Source organism: Podarcis cretensis (assembly GCF_951804945.1).
Source record: "Podarcis cretensis genome assembly, chromosome: 13".
In the NCBI taxonomy this organism is placed as follows: domain Eukaryota; kingdom Metazoa; phylum Chordata; class Lepidosauria; order Squamata; family Lacertidae; genus Podarcis; species Podarcis cretensis.
Window position 1 is genome coordinate 32,210,150 of NC_137182.1, and position 15,009 is coordinate 32,225,158.

Genomic DNA, 15,009 nt, shown 5'->3' on the forward strand with positions numbered 1-15,009 from the left:
TTCATGTATTTTTCTTGACATTTATTTCCATTTCTATTAAAATAGAGGGGTGGGGTGGGGGATGGGGCACTGAAATTTTTTGCATGTGAGGACAGGATGAATGTTGCCATTTGATTCACACAGTTCCTAGACCCCTGCCTCCTACTCCAAATATGTCATCAGAATAGATAGCAGTTATCTGTGTCTGGGGAAGGAAAAGTAGGACCTTCTAAGCTAATGCATCCATCCCCAATCAATACTACCACGACATGATAAACTGCTCTTCACTGAGCACTATGTGTGTGCCATGAGATTCAAAGAATTTAAATTCTATTGTAGTTCTAATGATTTGAGAGATGGGCATATTGGATAAGTTTGGTATGGGGAGAGCGGGCAGCACTATGCTGTTCTCTGGTGTTAAGAGATGATGAAACTTATCTCTCTCCCCCCCCCCCCAAACTTTAAATCCATTCAGTTATTGTTAATGGGGAGGAAATAGGGGATGGGGGCAATACCCATCCCAAAATTATGACATTTTCTTCTCCCCAGATCAAAATTAGCCTTTTTAAGGAAGGTATATGAGTAACAAAAAGAGAATTCCGCCTTACTAACTTTGGTTATGCTGCCTGTTTTTTTGTAGGGCAACATGTATTAAGGACAAAATGTCCAATGAAAGCACCATTACGGAATTCCTCCTCTTGGGTTTCTCTGAAGTTCGGGAGATACAGCTTGTATATTTTGTGATCTTTCTACTGATCTATATGGCAGCATTGCTAGGGAACATCCTCATCCTTGTGGCTGTGGTCACAGATCCCCATCTTCACAATCCCATGTACTTCTTCCTGGCAAATTTGTCTGTTATGGACCTTGGGTACATCTCAGTCACAATACTAAAAGCCATGGCTAACTGTCTCATGAACACCAGGTTGATATCTTATTCGGAGTGCATCGCTCAAGTCTTCTTTCTCTTTTTCTTCATGGCATCAGACTTTTTCCTCCTCACAGTCATGGCGTATGACCGGTATGTTGCCATTTGTGACCCATTACATTATGAAACAGTAGTGAATAAGGAAGCCTGCATCCAAATGGTGACTAGTACATGGATCAGTGGTCTCCTTTACGCAACATTACACACTGGAGCCACCTTCGCTGTTCCTTTCTGTTCCAACATCATCAATCAGTTCTTCTGTGAGATACCTCAACTACTTAAACTCTCCTGTACTGACTTGTACCTTATTGAAGCTGTGGCTCTGGGCTTGAGTGCATGTCTAGGACTCGGCTGCTTCAGTTTCATAGTTGTGTCCTATGTGGAGATCTTCAAAACAGTGTTCAGAATTCCTTCGGCACAGAGTAGAGACAAAGCCTTCTCTACATGCATTCCTCATCTCAGCGTTGTCTCCTTATTTCTTTTCACTGGCATCTTCGCCAACCTAAAACCAACTTCCAACTCCCTGGCGGGTCTGGACAGTTCGGTTGCCATGGCTTACTGTGTCCTTCCCCCACTGATGAATCCAATAATTTATAGCATGAGAAACAAGGAGATCAAAGCAGTTTTGTGGAAAATCTATGGCAGATCCTGGAAGAAGCATACCAAAGGAAAATGTGGCTGTATAGGTCTGTGGGATAACATGCAAACAGGAACATCTACTCCCTGAGTCAGATATAGAAGTTTCTGACTGGCAATAGTACACAAGATGATTTGAAGCAGGGGCGCCACAAATAGGGACCATAAGGGGCTTTGGCCCCCTCAATATTGGTGGGCAGGAGGCTGAGCCCTGCAATATTGAGGGGGCAACCATCCTCTGCCACCACCGAGTGCCCTCCTAGTCCCCCTGCCCTCACCAGGAGCCAGGAGGGGGCTGAGATGAACAAAGGGCAAAGATTACCCTCCATGCATCCTGCCTCCTACCAGCGCCATCATGTGACGCATCACATGACGGGCTCCCTCAATGTGGGGGGCAAATTGGCTCCCATGATTTGAAATGTACCTACCCATGTTCTTATGTCTTCATTATGACCCTGTTCTGTTCTGTGTCCCATTGCTTTCTTTCTTTTTAATAAAGTGGGCAGACACGTATGATTGTGTAATTGTGACTAACCTAGACTAGGTGTTACTAGTAGGTTCTTTTGGCTCCATCTCTGCTTGTCTTTAGATGTAAGGCTAAGATAATGCCATTTCAGCATGCATATGAAATGGATCCCACAGGAATGATCTGGGCTTTTCTTATGCTTTTCCTGCTTATTGCTGCTAAGGCTATGTGTGGTGTATGAAAAGAGATAAAGAGATACAATTTTTGTTGACTTGTTCCTAGAACAGATTTTTTAAACCTTTATTTCATTATATTTACTATAAATTCAGTTGTCTTGAAGGTTATAATTGTGGATAGAAAGTCAGAATTATTCTTATTTTATTAAAAAAACTATAGTGCAAATGAAAGCCTTTGGCAACTAATTTTTGATAACTATTTTGATTCATTCCTCAGAGTTATTGTTACTTGAATTCATTGACCAATACTATGCTGGGTTAGTAACAGCAAGTTTTGCTTTAAAAATGTGAATGGGTTGCACTTCCAATTCCAGCAATGAAACTCAAAGTACAGTTTTTCATGCCAGACATTAATGCTTCGAACGTAAAAGAGACTCCTTAGTGGTTGGTGAATGAAATAAAAGCTGATGTGAAATCCTCTTACAAAATCTCTTATGCTGTTTGTGGTTGCTTATTGGTAACATAAATAACCTGTGATGGGAGGGAGAGAAGGGGCTGAAATATGCCACACGCTTCTCAGAAAATTATCTTATGTGAAATTTCTTCTCATTTAATGCTGAATAAAATTCCTGTGTTGGTAGTTCACATTAAAAGCTCATGGAAGCAATCGTCCAAGTAGTGAGGACTGGAAAAAGTAGGGACAAGCCCACTGATAACTTCAACAACATGACTCAATATTTAAGACCGATCCACGATTATGTCCAACAATGGCATTTGCAATGAGGTTTCCAAATGCAAGAAGACCTCACAATACATATTTATGTACAAAGTGGACATTTAATAGGGAAATTAATTGTAAAGAATTGAAAATGTAAAGAATTGAAAAATGTGTATTTTACAGGAGGAGTGTGTTCAGAAAGTGTAATAAATTGATGCAATTTAAATTCAGAGATTGTTAATCATTTCAAAATGAACAGGATTTGTGTTTCATTTGGAATGAGGTACAGCAGAGGCTAGTCCAGGAAATAAAATCCTTGCTTAGATTTTAACATTTGCCCGATACAGCAATTAGAAAGGGATCTAGGGATAAAGATGAAACACATAACAGTATTGTTTCTCAAACCAGCTTCATTCCATCTAGAGTCCTTCAGCCTTTCCTAATTCATCTCCACCCTAGGTGTGAACACCTAACACACCCACATCCTATTTCAAAGCATAACATTTTGCTTTGGATCCTTCCCAAGTTTCTTTAAACAGAACTATTGTTCCAGTTTATAATCATAGACCTGTTTCAGATGGTTTGCTCCCAATATTTACCTTTTGTCATTATATCCCAGCTTTCCTCCAAGGAACTGAAGGTCACCTTCCCAAGTCTAACCTCCAGACAGCTCAGTAAGGTAGCTTAGCCTGAGAAAATTGGTGAAAGATCATCCAGTTATCTTAATGGCTGAACAGAGATTTGAACCTGAGTCCCCTAGTCCTAGTCCAACACTCTAAGCACAACACTATACTGGCTCAGAATAGTCAGAATAATTTACTTATGTTAATCAGATTCAGTTCTGAATTTGAGATGCAGCTTGACATCTTGGTCAATAAAAAAGATATAACAACCAAGCAGATTTTGAAATCAGTTTCCCATTCTGTCTCCATTCATCAGCAAGTCACTCTTAAGCATCCCTTACATAAGACTGAAGTTAAGGGTCAGTGGTTTAAAGATAGAGGGGAAATAATGGTAGGAAATATAGACAATTGCATCACTTGTTTTGTAAATTAGGATTTGCAAGTCCGCATGGTGATGTTCTCCAAGGAGTGATTCTCTGAAACACTACAGAAAGCAGGGAGGCTCAATTGATTCCTCTTTGTCACAAACTATAAATCATCTGCTAAAGACCACACTTCAGCATTTTGGAATTTCTTCTTCCAGACAAAGACAGAGGTGAGTAGAATCCTATTAGTTCATCCTCAGTGCAGACTACGGCTTGGAAGGTGCTTATATTTCAGTTATGAAAAGATCTCAAATGTTTAATACAGCAGTAAGGTTAATGCAAACATAATTTTTCTTTGATAAAAAGTGATTACATTTATAGGTAAGAGAAGATAATAATGTGTTGTTTCAAAATTCTGGTGACTGAGCTTAAAAGAGTCATGATTTTTCATTAATGCTAGGAAGTGTGTAGTTTGCATTTTTAAAAAGAAAGTTAAAGCATTGGGTTAGCAAAAATACCAAAACATCAATTGTAACGTTCCTTTATGCAACCACACTCCAAGGAGATTTTTTAAATTTCTTTACATCTAGTGCTCTTATTTCAGTTCTGAAAAGACCATAAAACGTTTAATACAGCAGTAGGATAAATGAAGACATGATTATTCTATGAAAAAATAGGCAGTATTTATAGGTAAGAGAAGATAATAGAGTGATGTTTCAAAATTCTGGTGATTGGTCATAAATTCCGAACGCTCACCAAAGCCAAATTATTTTTCATTAATGCTAGGTGGTATGTGATTTGCTTTTTAAATAAAGAAGCAGCATTATGGTTGGCAAAACCCCCCCCAAAAAAAACCCCACCATAGTAAATGTCCTTTATGCAACCAAACCAATTTGAATCTGCTATTTACATCTAATAGCAAGGTTGCTCTGATAAGCTGTAGTTTCTATTTGATTCTACTTTCTCAATCTTGATTCAACATGAAACCAAGTTGGGTCTTTGCTGAGATGCTCCCCATGCTCCTTTTCAACTCTAAAATTCTATTAGTACTGGGGAGAATGAATGGTGTCAGTTGAATGTCTACTGCTGGCATCACCCATTACCTCATATTGGGATAGGGGGCAAACCCCACATACAATTGCATGCATGTTTCCTCATCCAACAGACTTTCATTAACTCCTTTCTAATTTTAGACATTTAGCAGCACACCTCTGCTGGTGCTGCTAAAACACAATAACAGAGCTGCTCTTCAAGAAATTGTTTAAAGAAATACTAAAGAATTAAGGTGGCCAACCAGTCTACAGTGAGAAAATTTCTTGAGGGGTTTTTCCAGTGACCAAGAATATTTTTTTTTTTTTACTTTGTGATATTTCTCTCCATTTATTTAACAGCCTTAGTGGGGAATTTCCTAATCACCATTGCTGTTGCCCTGAACCACAAACTCCACACTCCTATGTACTTCTTTCTGGTCAACCTACAATAACCAGACATTTGCTACATCTCAACCACTACCCCCAAATCCATTTCTATTAAAATAGAGGGGTGGGGGGGGCAATGAATTTTTTTGTATGTGAGGAATGTGTACTTTAAAAGTAGCCTTTTAAAAGGGGGTATATGAGTAAGAAAAAGAGAATTCCGCCTTACTAACTTTGGTTATGCTACCTGTTTTTTTGTAGGGCAACATGTATTAAGGACAAAATGTCCAATGAAAGCACCATTACGGAATTCCTCCTCTTGGGTTTCTCTGAAGTTCGGGAGATACAGCTTGTATATTTTGTGATCTTTCTACTGATCTATATGGCAGCATTGCTAGGGAACATCCTCATCCTTGTGGCTGTGGTCACAGATCCCCATCTTCACAATCCCATGTACTTCTTCCTGGCAAATTTGTCTGTTATGGACCTTGGGTACATCTCAGTCACAATACTAAAAGCCATGGCTAACTGTCTCATGAATACCAGGTTGATATCTTATTCTGAGTGCATCGCTCAAGTCTTCTTTCTCTTTTTCTTCATGGCATCAGACTTTTTCCTCCTCACAGTCATGGCGTATGACCGGTATGTTGCCATTTGTGACCCATTGCATTATGAAACAGTAGTGAATAAGGAAGCCTGCATCCAAATGGTGACTAGTACATGGATCAGTGGTCTCCTTTTCGCAACATTACACACTGGAGCCACCTTCGCTGTTCCTTTCTGTTCCAACATCATCAATCAGTTCTTCTGTGAGATACCTCAACTACTTAAGCTCTCCTGTACTGACTTGTACCTTATTGAAGCTGTGGCTCTGGGCTTGAGTGCATGTCTAGGACTCGGCTGCTTCAGTTTCATAGTTGTGTCCTATGTGGAGATCTTCAAAACAGTGTTCAAAATTCCTTCAGCACAGAGTAGAGACAAAGCCTTCTCTACCTGCATTCCTCATCTCAGCGTTGTCTCCTTATTTACTTTCACTGGTATCTTCGCCAACCTAAAACTAACTTCCAAATCTGTGGTGGGTCTCGACAGTTCAGTTGCCATGGCTTACTGTGTCCTTCCCCCACTGATGAATCCAATAATTTATAGCATGAGAAACAAGGAGATCAAAGCAGTTTTGTGGAAAATCTATGGCAGATCCTGGAAGAAGCATACCAAAGGAAAATGTGGCTGTATAGGTCTGTGGGATAACATGCAAACAGGAACATCTACTCCCTGAGTCAGATATGGAAGTTTCGTATTGGCACATAATACACAAGATGATTTGAAGGGCAGAGGGCTGAGCCCTGCAATATTGAGGGGGCAACCAGTCTCCACCACCACCAGGTGTCCTCCAAGTGCCCCTGCCCTCACCTGGGAGCCAGGCGGGGGCTGAGATGAACAAAGGGCACAGATCACCCTCCATGCATCCTGCCTCCTCCCAGCGCCATCATGTAATGCATCACATTAGTGGGCTCACTCAATGTGGGGGCAAGTCGGCTCCCCTGATTTGAAGTATACCTACCCATGTTCTTATGTCTTAATCTATGACCCTGTTCTGCTCTGTGTCCCATTGTTTTTTGTTTTTTTAATAAAGTGGGCAGACACGTATGATTGTAGTTACAGATAGGTAGCCGTGTTGGTCTGCCATAGTCAAAACAAAAAAAATTCCTTCCAGTAGCACCTTAAAGACCAACTAAGTTAGTTCTTGGTATGAGCTTTCGTGTGCATTTTTCACCTTCTCACCCCTTGCTTTTTCCTGCAAGACCTATTGCAGTCGTTAAGAGTCGTCAACAGGCTCATCACAGCTATCTGCCAATCACCCATTCCCACCACCCTTCTGAGTAATACCCCTCCCCACCTTCTCACTATATAGAAGGGTCTGGAAACTTCTGTTTCAGTGTATCTGAAGAAGTGTGCATGCACACGAAAGCTCATACCAAGAACTAACTTAGTTGGTCTTTAAGGTGCTACTGGAAGGAATTTTTTTTGTTTTGACGTATGATTGTGTAATTGTGACTAACCTAGACTAGATCATGGTGTTACTTGTAGCTTCTTTTGGCTTCATCTCTGCTTGTCTTTAGATGTAAGGCTAAGATAATGACATTTCAACATGCATATGAAATGGATCCCACAGGAATGATCTGGGCTTTTCTTATGCTTTTCCTGCTTATTGCTGCTAAGGCTATGCGTGGTGTATGAAAAGAGATAAAGAGATACAATTTCTATTTACTTGTTCCTTGAACAGATTTTTTAAACCTTTATTTCATTATATTTACTATAAATTCAGTTGTCTTGAAGGTTATGACTGTGGATAGAAAGTCAGAAATATTCTTATTTTATTTTTAAAAAACCTATAGTACAAACAAAAGTCTTTGGCAACTAATTTTTGATAACTATTTTGATTCATTCATCAGAGTCATTGTTACTTGAATTCATTGACCATTACTTTGTTGGGTTAGTAATAGCAAGTTTTGCTTTAAATATGTGAATGGGTTGCACTTCCAATTCCAGCAATGAAAGTCAACGTACAGTTTTCCATGCCAGACATCAATGCTTTGAACATAAAAGAGACTCCTTAGCAGTTGGTGAATGAAATAAAGGGTGATGTGAAATGCTCTTCCAAAATCTCTTATGCTCTTTGTGGGTGCTTATTTGTAACATAAATAACCTGTGATGGGAGGGAGAGAAGGGGCCGAAATTATCTAACACGCTTCTCACAAAATGATCATATGTGAAATTTCTGCTCATTTAATGTTGAATAAAATTCCTGTGTTGGTAGTTCACATCAAAAGCTCATGGAAGCAATCGTCCAAGTAGTGAGGACTGGAAAAAGTAGGGACAAGCCCATTGATAACTTCAACAACATGACTCAATACTTAAGACTGATCCACAATTGTGTCCAACACTGGCATTTGCAATGAGGTTTCCAAATGCAAGAAGACCTCACAATACATATTTTTGTACAAAGTGGACATTTAATAGGGAAATCAATTGTAAAGAATTGAAAATGTAAAGAATTGAAAAATGTGTATTTTACAGGAGGAGAGTTTTCAGAAAGTGTAAAAAATGGATGCAATTTAAATTCCGAGATTGTTAATCATTTCACAATGAACAGGGTTTTTGTTTCCTTTGGAATGAGGTACAGCAGAGGCTATTCCAGGAATGAAAATCCTTGCTCAGATTTTAACACTTGCCAGATTCTGTGATTTGATGGGGGGGGGGTCTAGGAATACAGATGAAACACATAACAGTATTGTTTCTCAAACCAGCTTCACTCCAGCAAGAGTCCTTCAGCCTTTCCTAATTCATCTCCAGCCGAGGTGTGAACACCTAACACAACAACATCCTATTTCAAAGCATAACATTTTGCTTTGGATCCTTCGCAAGTTTCTTTAACCAAATCTATTGCTCCAGTTTAAAATCATAGACTTGTCTCAGATGGTTTGCTCTCAATATTTACTTATTGTCATTATATTCCCCCTTTCCTCCAAGGAGCTGGAGGCCATCCTTCCCAAGTTTAACCTCATGACAGTTCTGTAAGGTAGCTTAGCTTGAGAAAATTGGCGCAAGGTCACCCAGATATCTTAATGGCTGAACAGAGATTTGAACCTGGGTTCCCTAGTCCTAGTCCAACACTCTAAGCTCTACACTATACCGGCTCAGAATAGTCAGAATAATTTACTTATGTTAATCAGATTCAGTACTTAATTTGAGCTGCAGCATGACATTTTGGTCAATAAAAAAGATATAACCACCATGTAGGTTTTGAAATCAGTTTCCCATTCAGTCTGCATTCAGTCAGCACTTCACTCTTGAACATCCCTTACATAAGACTGAAGTTAAGGGTCAGTGGTTTAAAGATAGAGGGGAAATATTTCTAGGAAATATAAACAATTGCATCACTTGTTTTGTAAATCAGGATTTGCAAATCCTCATGGTGATGTTCTCCAAGGAGTGATTCTTTGAAACACTACAGAAAGCAGGGAGGCTCAATTGATTCCTCTTTGTCACAAACTATAAATCATCTGCTAAAGACCACACTTCAACATTTTGACACTTTCTTCTTCCAGACAAAGACAGAGGTGAGTAGAATCCTATTAGTTCATCCTCAGTGCAGACTAGGGCTTGGAAGGTGCTTATATTTCAGTTATGAAAAGACTGTAAAAGGTTTGATACAGCAGTAGGATTAATGAAGAAAACATTATTCTACGAAAAAATAGGTAGTATTTATAGGTAAGAGAAGATAATGAAGTGGTGTTTCAAAATTCTGGCGTTTGGGATGATTATCTCATATTAAGAAAGGAGGCAAACCCTACATACAATTGCCTGTATGTTTCAAAATTCTGGTGATTGGGCTTAAAAGCCTCATGATTTTTCATTAATGCTAGGAGGTGTGTGAAAGCATTATGGTTAGCAAAAATACCGAAACATCAAGTGTAAATTTCCTTTATGCAACCACACTCCAAGGAGGATTTTTAAATTTATTTACATCTAGTGCTCATATTTCAGTTCTGAAAAGACCACAAAACATTTAATACAGTAGTAGGATTAATGAAGAAATGATTATTCTATGAAAAGATAGGTAGTATTTATAGGTAAGAGAAGGTAATACAGGGGTGTTACCAAATTCTGGTGATTGGTTCTCTGAACACTCATCAAAGCCAAATGATATTTCATTAATGCTAGGTGGTGTGTGACTTGCTTTTTAAAAATAAAGTAGAAGCATTATGGTTCGCAAAAAAACAAACAAGATCCTTTATGCAAACAAACAAATGAGAATCTGCTTATTTACATCTAATAGCAAGGTTGCTCTGATAAGCTGTAGTGTGTATTTGATTCTACTTTCTCAATCTTAATTCAACATGAAACCAAGTTGGGTCTTTGCTGAGATGCTCCCCATGCTCCTTTTCAACTCTAAAATTCTATTAGTACTGGGGAGAATGAATGGTGTCAGTTGAATGTCTACTGCTGGCATCACCCATTACCTCATATTGGGTTAGGGGGCAAACCCCACATACAATTGCCTGCATGTTTCCTCATCCAACAGACTTTCATTAACTCCATTCTAATTTTAGGTATTACAAACACCTCTGCTGGTGCTGCTAAAACACAATAACAGAGCTGCTCTTCAAGAAATTGTTTTAAGAAATACTAAAGAATTAAGATGGCCAACCAATCTACAGTGACAGAATTTCTTCTGGTGGGGTTTTCCAGTAATCGAGAAGAACAATTGTTTTACTTTGTGATATTTCTCTCCATTTATTTAACAGCCTTAGTGGGGAATTTCCTAATCACTATTGCTGTTGCCCTGAACCACAAACTGCACACTCCTATGTACTTCTTTCTGGTCAACCTATCATTATCAGACATTTGCTACATCTCAGCCACTATCCCCAAATCCATAGCTGCTTCTTTGTCAGATGACAAAAGGATTTCTTTTGCTGGCTGTGTTGCACAGGTTTTCTTAGTTTTGACTTTTGCAGGTTCTGAGCTTGCCTTGCTCACTATCATGGCTTATGATCGCTATGCTGCAATCTGCCATCCTCTACAGTATGAGCTAATAATGAACTGGGATGCCTGCATCCAAATGGCAGCTGCTTCCTGGATATGCAGCGCAATCCATTCATCATTACATACCATTATCACTTTCAGGCTACATTTCTGTGGGTCCAATATTATTGGGCAGTATTTCTGTGATGTCCCTTAGTTGCTTAAGATTTCTTGTACTGACACAAAGGTTAACCAAATTTTGATCATTGCCATTGGGTTTATTGTAGATTCATTTTGTGGAGGGTTCATCTTTGTTTCCTATGGCTACATCTTCTCTGCTGTGCTGAGAGTCCCTTCTGTTCAAGGCAGATATAAAGCTTTCTCTACCTGCATCCCCCACCTGACTGTCTTTTCTTTATTTATGAGCACAGCTGTGTTTTCATATATGAGACCTAAAGCACTTTCTTCTACAACAATGGATTTGCTCTCTGCTTTATTGTATAATGTTTTGCCACCACTAATGAATCCCATTATTTATAGCTTTAGGAACAAAGACATCCAAGAGGCCGTGTTGAAAATACCGAAAAGAATTAGAAGTCTCCTGGCATGATTGCTTGCAATCACAATTCCTGTGCATTGCATAACAATGCAAATGCCATTGAAAATAGCATAGTAATGTATTATACTGTGTAATAGTGCTTTGCAAATAGATGTGTATTGGGCAAATTTGCATATAAAATGTATATATTAGGAAAGTTTCACACATGATGTTTCAAGCATGAGTGCTCAAGTTGTGTCTCGCACATATCACATTTTTGTGTGCAAATTTCTAGTGCCCACTTTTGAGTGATGCCCTACTCTTACAACCCATCTCCTGTTGTTCAGAATGTACTTAGGTAAAGAGTGAATATTAAAAATAGTAATAGTGCTTCGTAAAAAGATGTGTATTGGGCCTATTGCAAAGAATAGAGCTTGGGAAAGACTTGGGAAAGTATATTTTAAATTTAGTGCATGTTATATGAAAATGGATGCTCACATGGTCCTAAAGTGGGCGGTGTTTGCAGCACAGGGCACAACTTCCTCATCCTCCTGAAGCCACGCTGTTCTGCTTGGATTCACATTCTACCTATCTGCAGCAGCCTGCTCCAGAAGCATAAAAGGGGCCCAGAGCTGACACTGGCAGCACAGTTGGCCCAGAGCATCAGGAGCATCGGATCTAGATCCCTTCATGATCTTTATCCCACCTGTGGAGGCATGAGTCCTTTGCAGTACCAGTTAGGAACACCCGTTTTCGGCCCACTGCCACTGCCTACCTAGCCAGCTTCAACCATCTGGAGGCCTCATTGAAGGATCCCTCTTGTGGTGCCTTGCCAGAGCGATGCAGCCTTTTTGAGTATTTTACCTGCGATCCTCACTTGGCCACGGCCACCTTCTTCCTCCAGGGGCCACTTTTGTGGGTGAAGAAGAGCATCCAGCATCCTTCCCTTTCTGTGTCACTATCCCATTCTCACGCCAATGCCATTTTGCGGGGGACATTGGCCCATGTGTCTAAGGCAAGTATGAGCCACCCTTCTTCCCAGAGAGCAAAGCATGGCAGCCTTAAAGCTCCCATAGCTCTTTAGTCACATTGTAGCAGCTCTTTATCCCAGAAAACCCTGTGTGTCTCAATTCTATGCCCATGATGCCAGGTTCACAGGTTCATTTCCTGCAGGGAGCAGCAACACATCCCTACATTGTAAGGGTATCAGCCACAAAGTTAGCTCATGAAGACTGTTAGCTCATGTATAGTGGATGATTCAGTGGTTAGAGCAGTGCACTGATATTGCCTAGTTTGCAGGTTCATCTCCTGCTTGGGGCAACAACATAATCCCACATTGCAGGGGGTTGGACAAGATGAACTTCATGTTTGCAAAAAACCTTATATGTCTGGAATGAATTATGTAGCCACATAGGTGTGGCAAGGAATTGCTCCGTTCCGTGTGTATGTATGTGTGTATTTATGTATGCATGCATGTGTGTATTGGCATGTATATTTATGTTGTTGTTTTTGTGTGTGTAGATATGTATATGTACATATTCCACGATGAGTTGATTATGGTATTTAAAAAGTCAATCAATCTCTGACTTTTGTCTTCTGGGTTTCTGGGGGTTTACTTGTTGTTATTCTGTCTCTCACAGCTACAATAAACCAACCATTAAAATTATGGACTGATCGTTTCTTTGTCAGAGGGCAAACGGACAAATTTAGCAGGGGATCAAATACTTCTCTCTCTCTCTCTCTCTCTCTCTCTCTCACACACACACACACACACACACACATATATGATGTGTAGTAATCTGATGATTTGATAGAAATAAAATTAATCTTATCTGGTCGCTTTTTTCTGCAATCAAAATAATGTTTGCTCTAAATAAGCTCGACTGAATTCATTTTGGCTTACTGCTAGATAAATGAGATCTTCCTAACTGAGGGTCCGCCTTGCATGCGGGCCCAAGGTGTGTGTGTCCCCCATCCTTGAGGAGGTGGGAGATTGAGCCCAGCCCACACAATGGCCCCACAATCACACCATGGCCTATTGGCCAATCAGAGATCGGTGGTGTGATCGTGGGGGAATATAAAAGGTGGTGGCACATTTCTGGGGATTCACCTGGCTTCTCTGTCTCGCTTTCAGATGAACCGCTTCAGATCTTTGGCACTGGACGCACAGCAGTTGCCGGAGCCTTTTCTGGTGTACCTATGGAGCCTTGGAAGTGCATAGTTATGCAGGGAGTAGTCTCTTCCTTGGCCTCCTCCACATTTAAATCTTACAAGAAAGCCTGGGCTGATTTTATAACATTCCGTGTGCAGAATTTATCTATTGCTGTAGATCAACCCCCTTCTACAGATCAGGTTTTGCAATACATAGCACACTTATATCAGCTTCAGCGTGCGACTAAGACTCTTAAAATCCAGTCTGCTGCCATTTCGTTTTTTAGCAAACCCTGTTTGCCCATGATCCGTGTGCAGCTTTTGTGCTCTGGAAGGCTCTGGAGGGCTGGCGTAGACTTCAATCATCTTTTGGTGTTGGCCGCAGGCCTGTCACCTTTGACCTATTATGTAAAATTCACAAAAAACTAAGATCTGTTTGCTGGTCCTGGTATGAGGCATGGTTGTTCTCTTCCAATTATTCTATCACAATAGAATGGGTGAGGTTGTTTTTGAGGAGGTCCGTGGGGGAGTTCCTAGGGGTCTGCACTTAGAGGACATATCTTTGGGAGAGGCAGAATTGGTGGTCCGGATGGACCAAAGGGGTAAGAGGGCCCTGCTTAAGTTTCCTGCAACGGCGCATGGAGGTTCCTGACCTGTAAAAGACACTAGGAGGTATTTACAGATTAGGCCTCCTGGAGTTCATCCATTCTTGATACATGAGGATAGAAACCCTTTAGCAAGGCATCAATTCACTAGGGTTACGTGGAAGGCTATTGCGGCCTGTGGCTTGCCAGCATTGGAATTTGCTGCCCATTCTTTCAGGATTGGTGCCGCTACAACGGCAGTTCATTGGGGCCTTTCAGTGGACAGGATAAAAAACTTGGGCTGGTGGAAGTCCAATGCCTATAAGGGATACATCCAGAAAAGCAAGTAGCATGTTGTCCACCTCCTAACATGTTTTGTCTTTTCCTTTTTTTCAGTGCTGCCAGAGTTCCACGTGTGGATCGTGGGTCACAGCATCATGCACTGGGCCAGTGTGTGAGCAGTGGAGACTGGCTTTGGGTGCCAGCTCGGCTTACCTACTCAAGTCAAGATTTCCTGGGTGTCCAGATGTGGGATGCACTGAAAAGAAGTTTTACCACTGGTGAAGGCTTGGGTGACCACTTGGGGCCCGCCTTCTGCGTTGGTTGTGCAGCTGGGCGAAAATGACTTGCCACTGCTGAAGGGCATGGACTTGAGGACTTGCATTGAGAAGGACTTGGAGGAGCTGGCAGCAGTGCTCCCAGATACCACAATATTTTGGTCGCAGTTCCTGGTGCGTCAGGTTTGGCACAATAGTTCTTGCCCAGCTGCCACCAACAGAACCAGGAAGCATGTTGACCCTGAGGTGTCAAACAAGGTGTTGATGCTGGGTGGCAGAGTGATTTGCCGCCCTGGTATTACCTTCAGTGATAGAGCCCTGTTTTGGGCTGATAGTATGCATCT

At 40.8% G+C, this 15,009-nt stretch overlaps 2 protein-coding genes and 1 pseudogene across 3 annotated transcripts; all 3 read left to right on the forward strand.

Annotated features, from left to right (window-relative positions):
* Nucleotides 1-641: 641 nt before the first annotated feature.
* Nucleotides 642-1,634, forward strand: LOC307201545 (olfactory receptor 14I1-like; the record flags this gene model as incomplete). Its single annotated transcript, XM_079950818.1, has 1 exon — nt 642-1,634. One exon carries the CDS (start codon nt 642-644, stop codon nt 1,632-1,634), a length of 993 nt encoding a protein of 330 aa, XP_079806944.1.
* A 3,955-nt stretch (nt 1,635-5,589) lies between these two features.
* LOC307201546 (olfactory receptor 14I1-like) lies at nt 5,590-6,582 on the forward strand (the record flags this gene model as incomplete). The annotated part of the gene is made up of 1 exon (XM_079950819.1): nt 5,590-6,582. One exon carries the CDS (start codon nt 5,590-5,592, stop codon nt 6,580-6,582), a length of 993 nt encoding a protein of 330 aa, XP_079806945.1.
* Nucleotides 6,583-10,139: 3,557 nt separating this feature from the next.
* Nucleotides 10,140-11,445, forward strand: LOC307200194 (olfactory receptor 14A16-like; annotated as a pseudogene). Its single transcript has one exon. The product of its transcript is annotated as an olfactory receptor 14A16-like (transcript).
* The last annotated feature ends 3,564 nt before the right edge of the window (nt 11,446-15,009 follow it).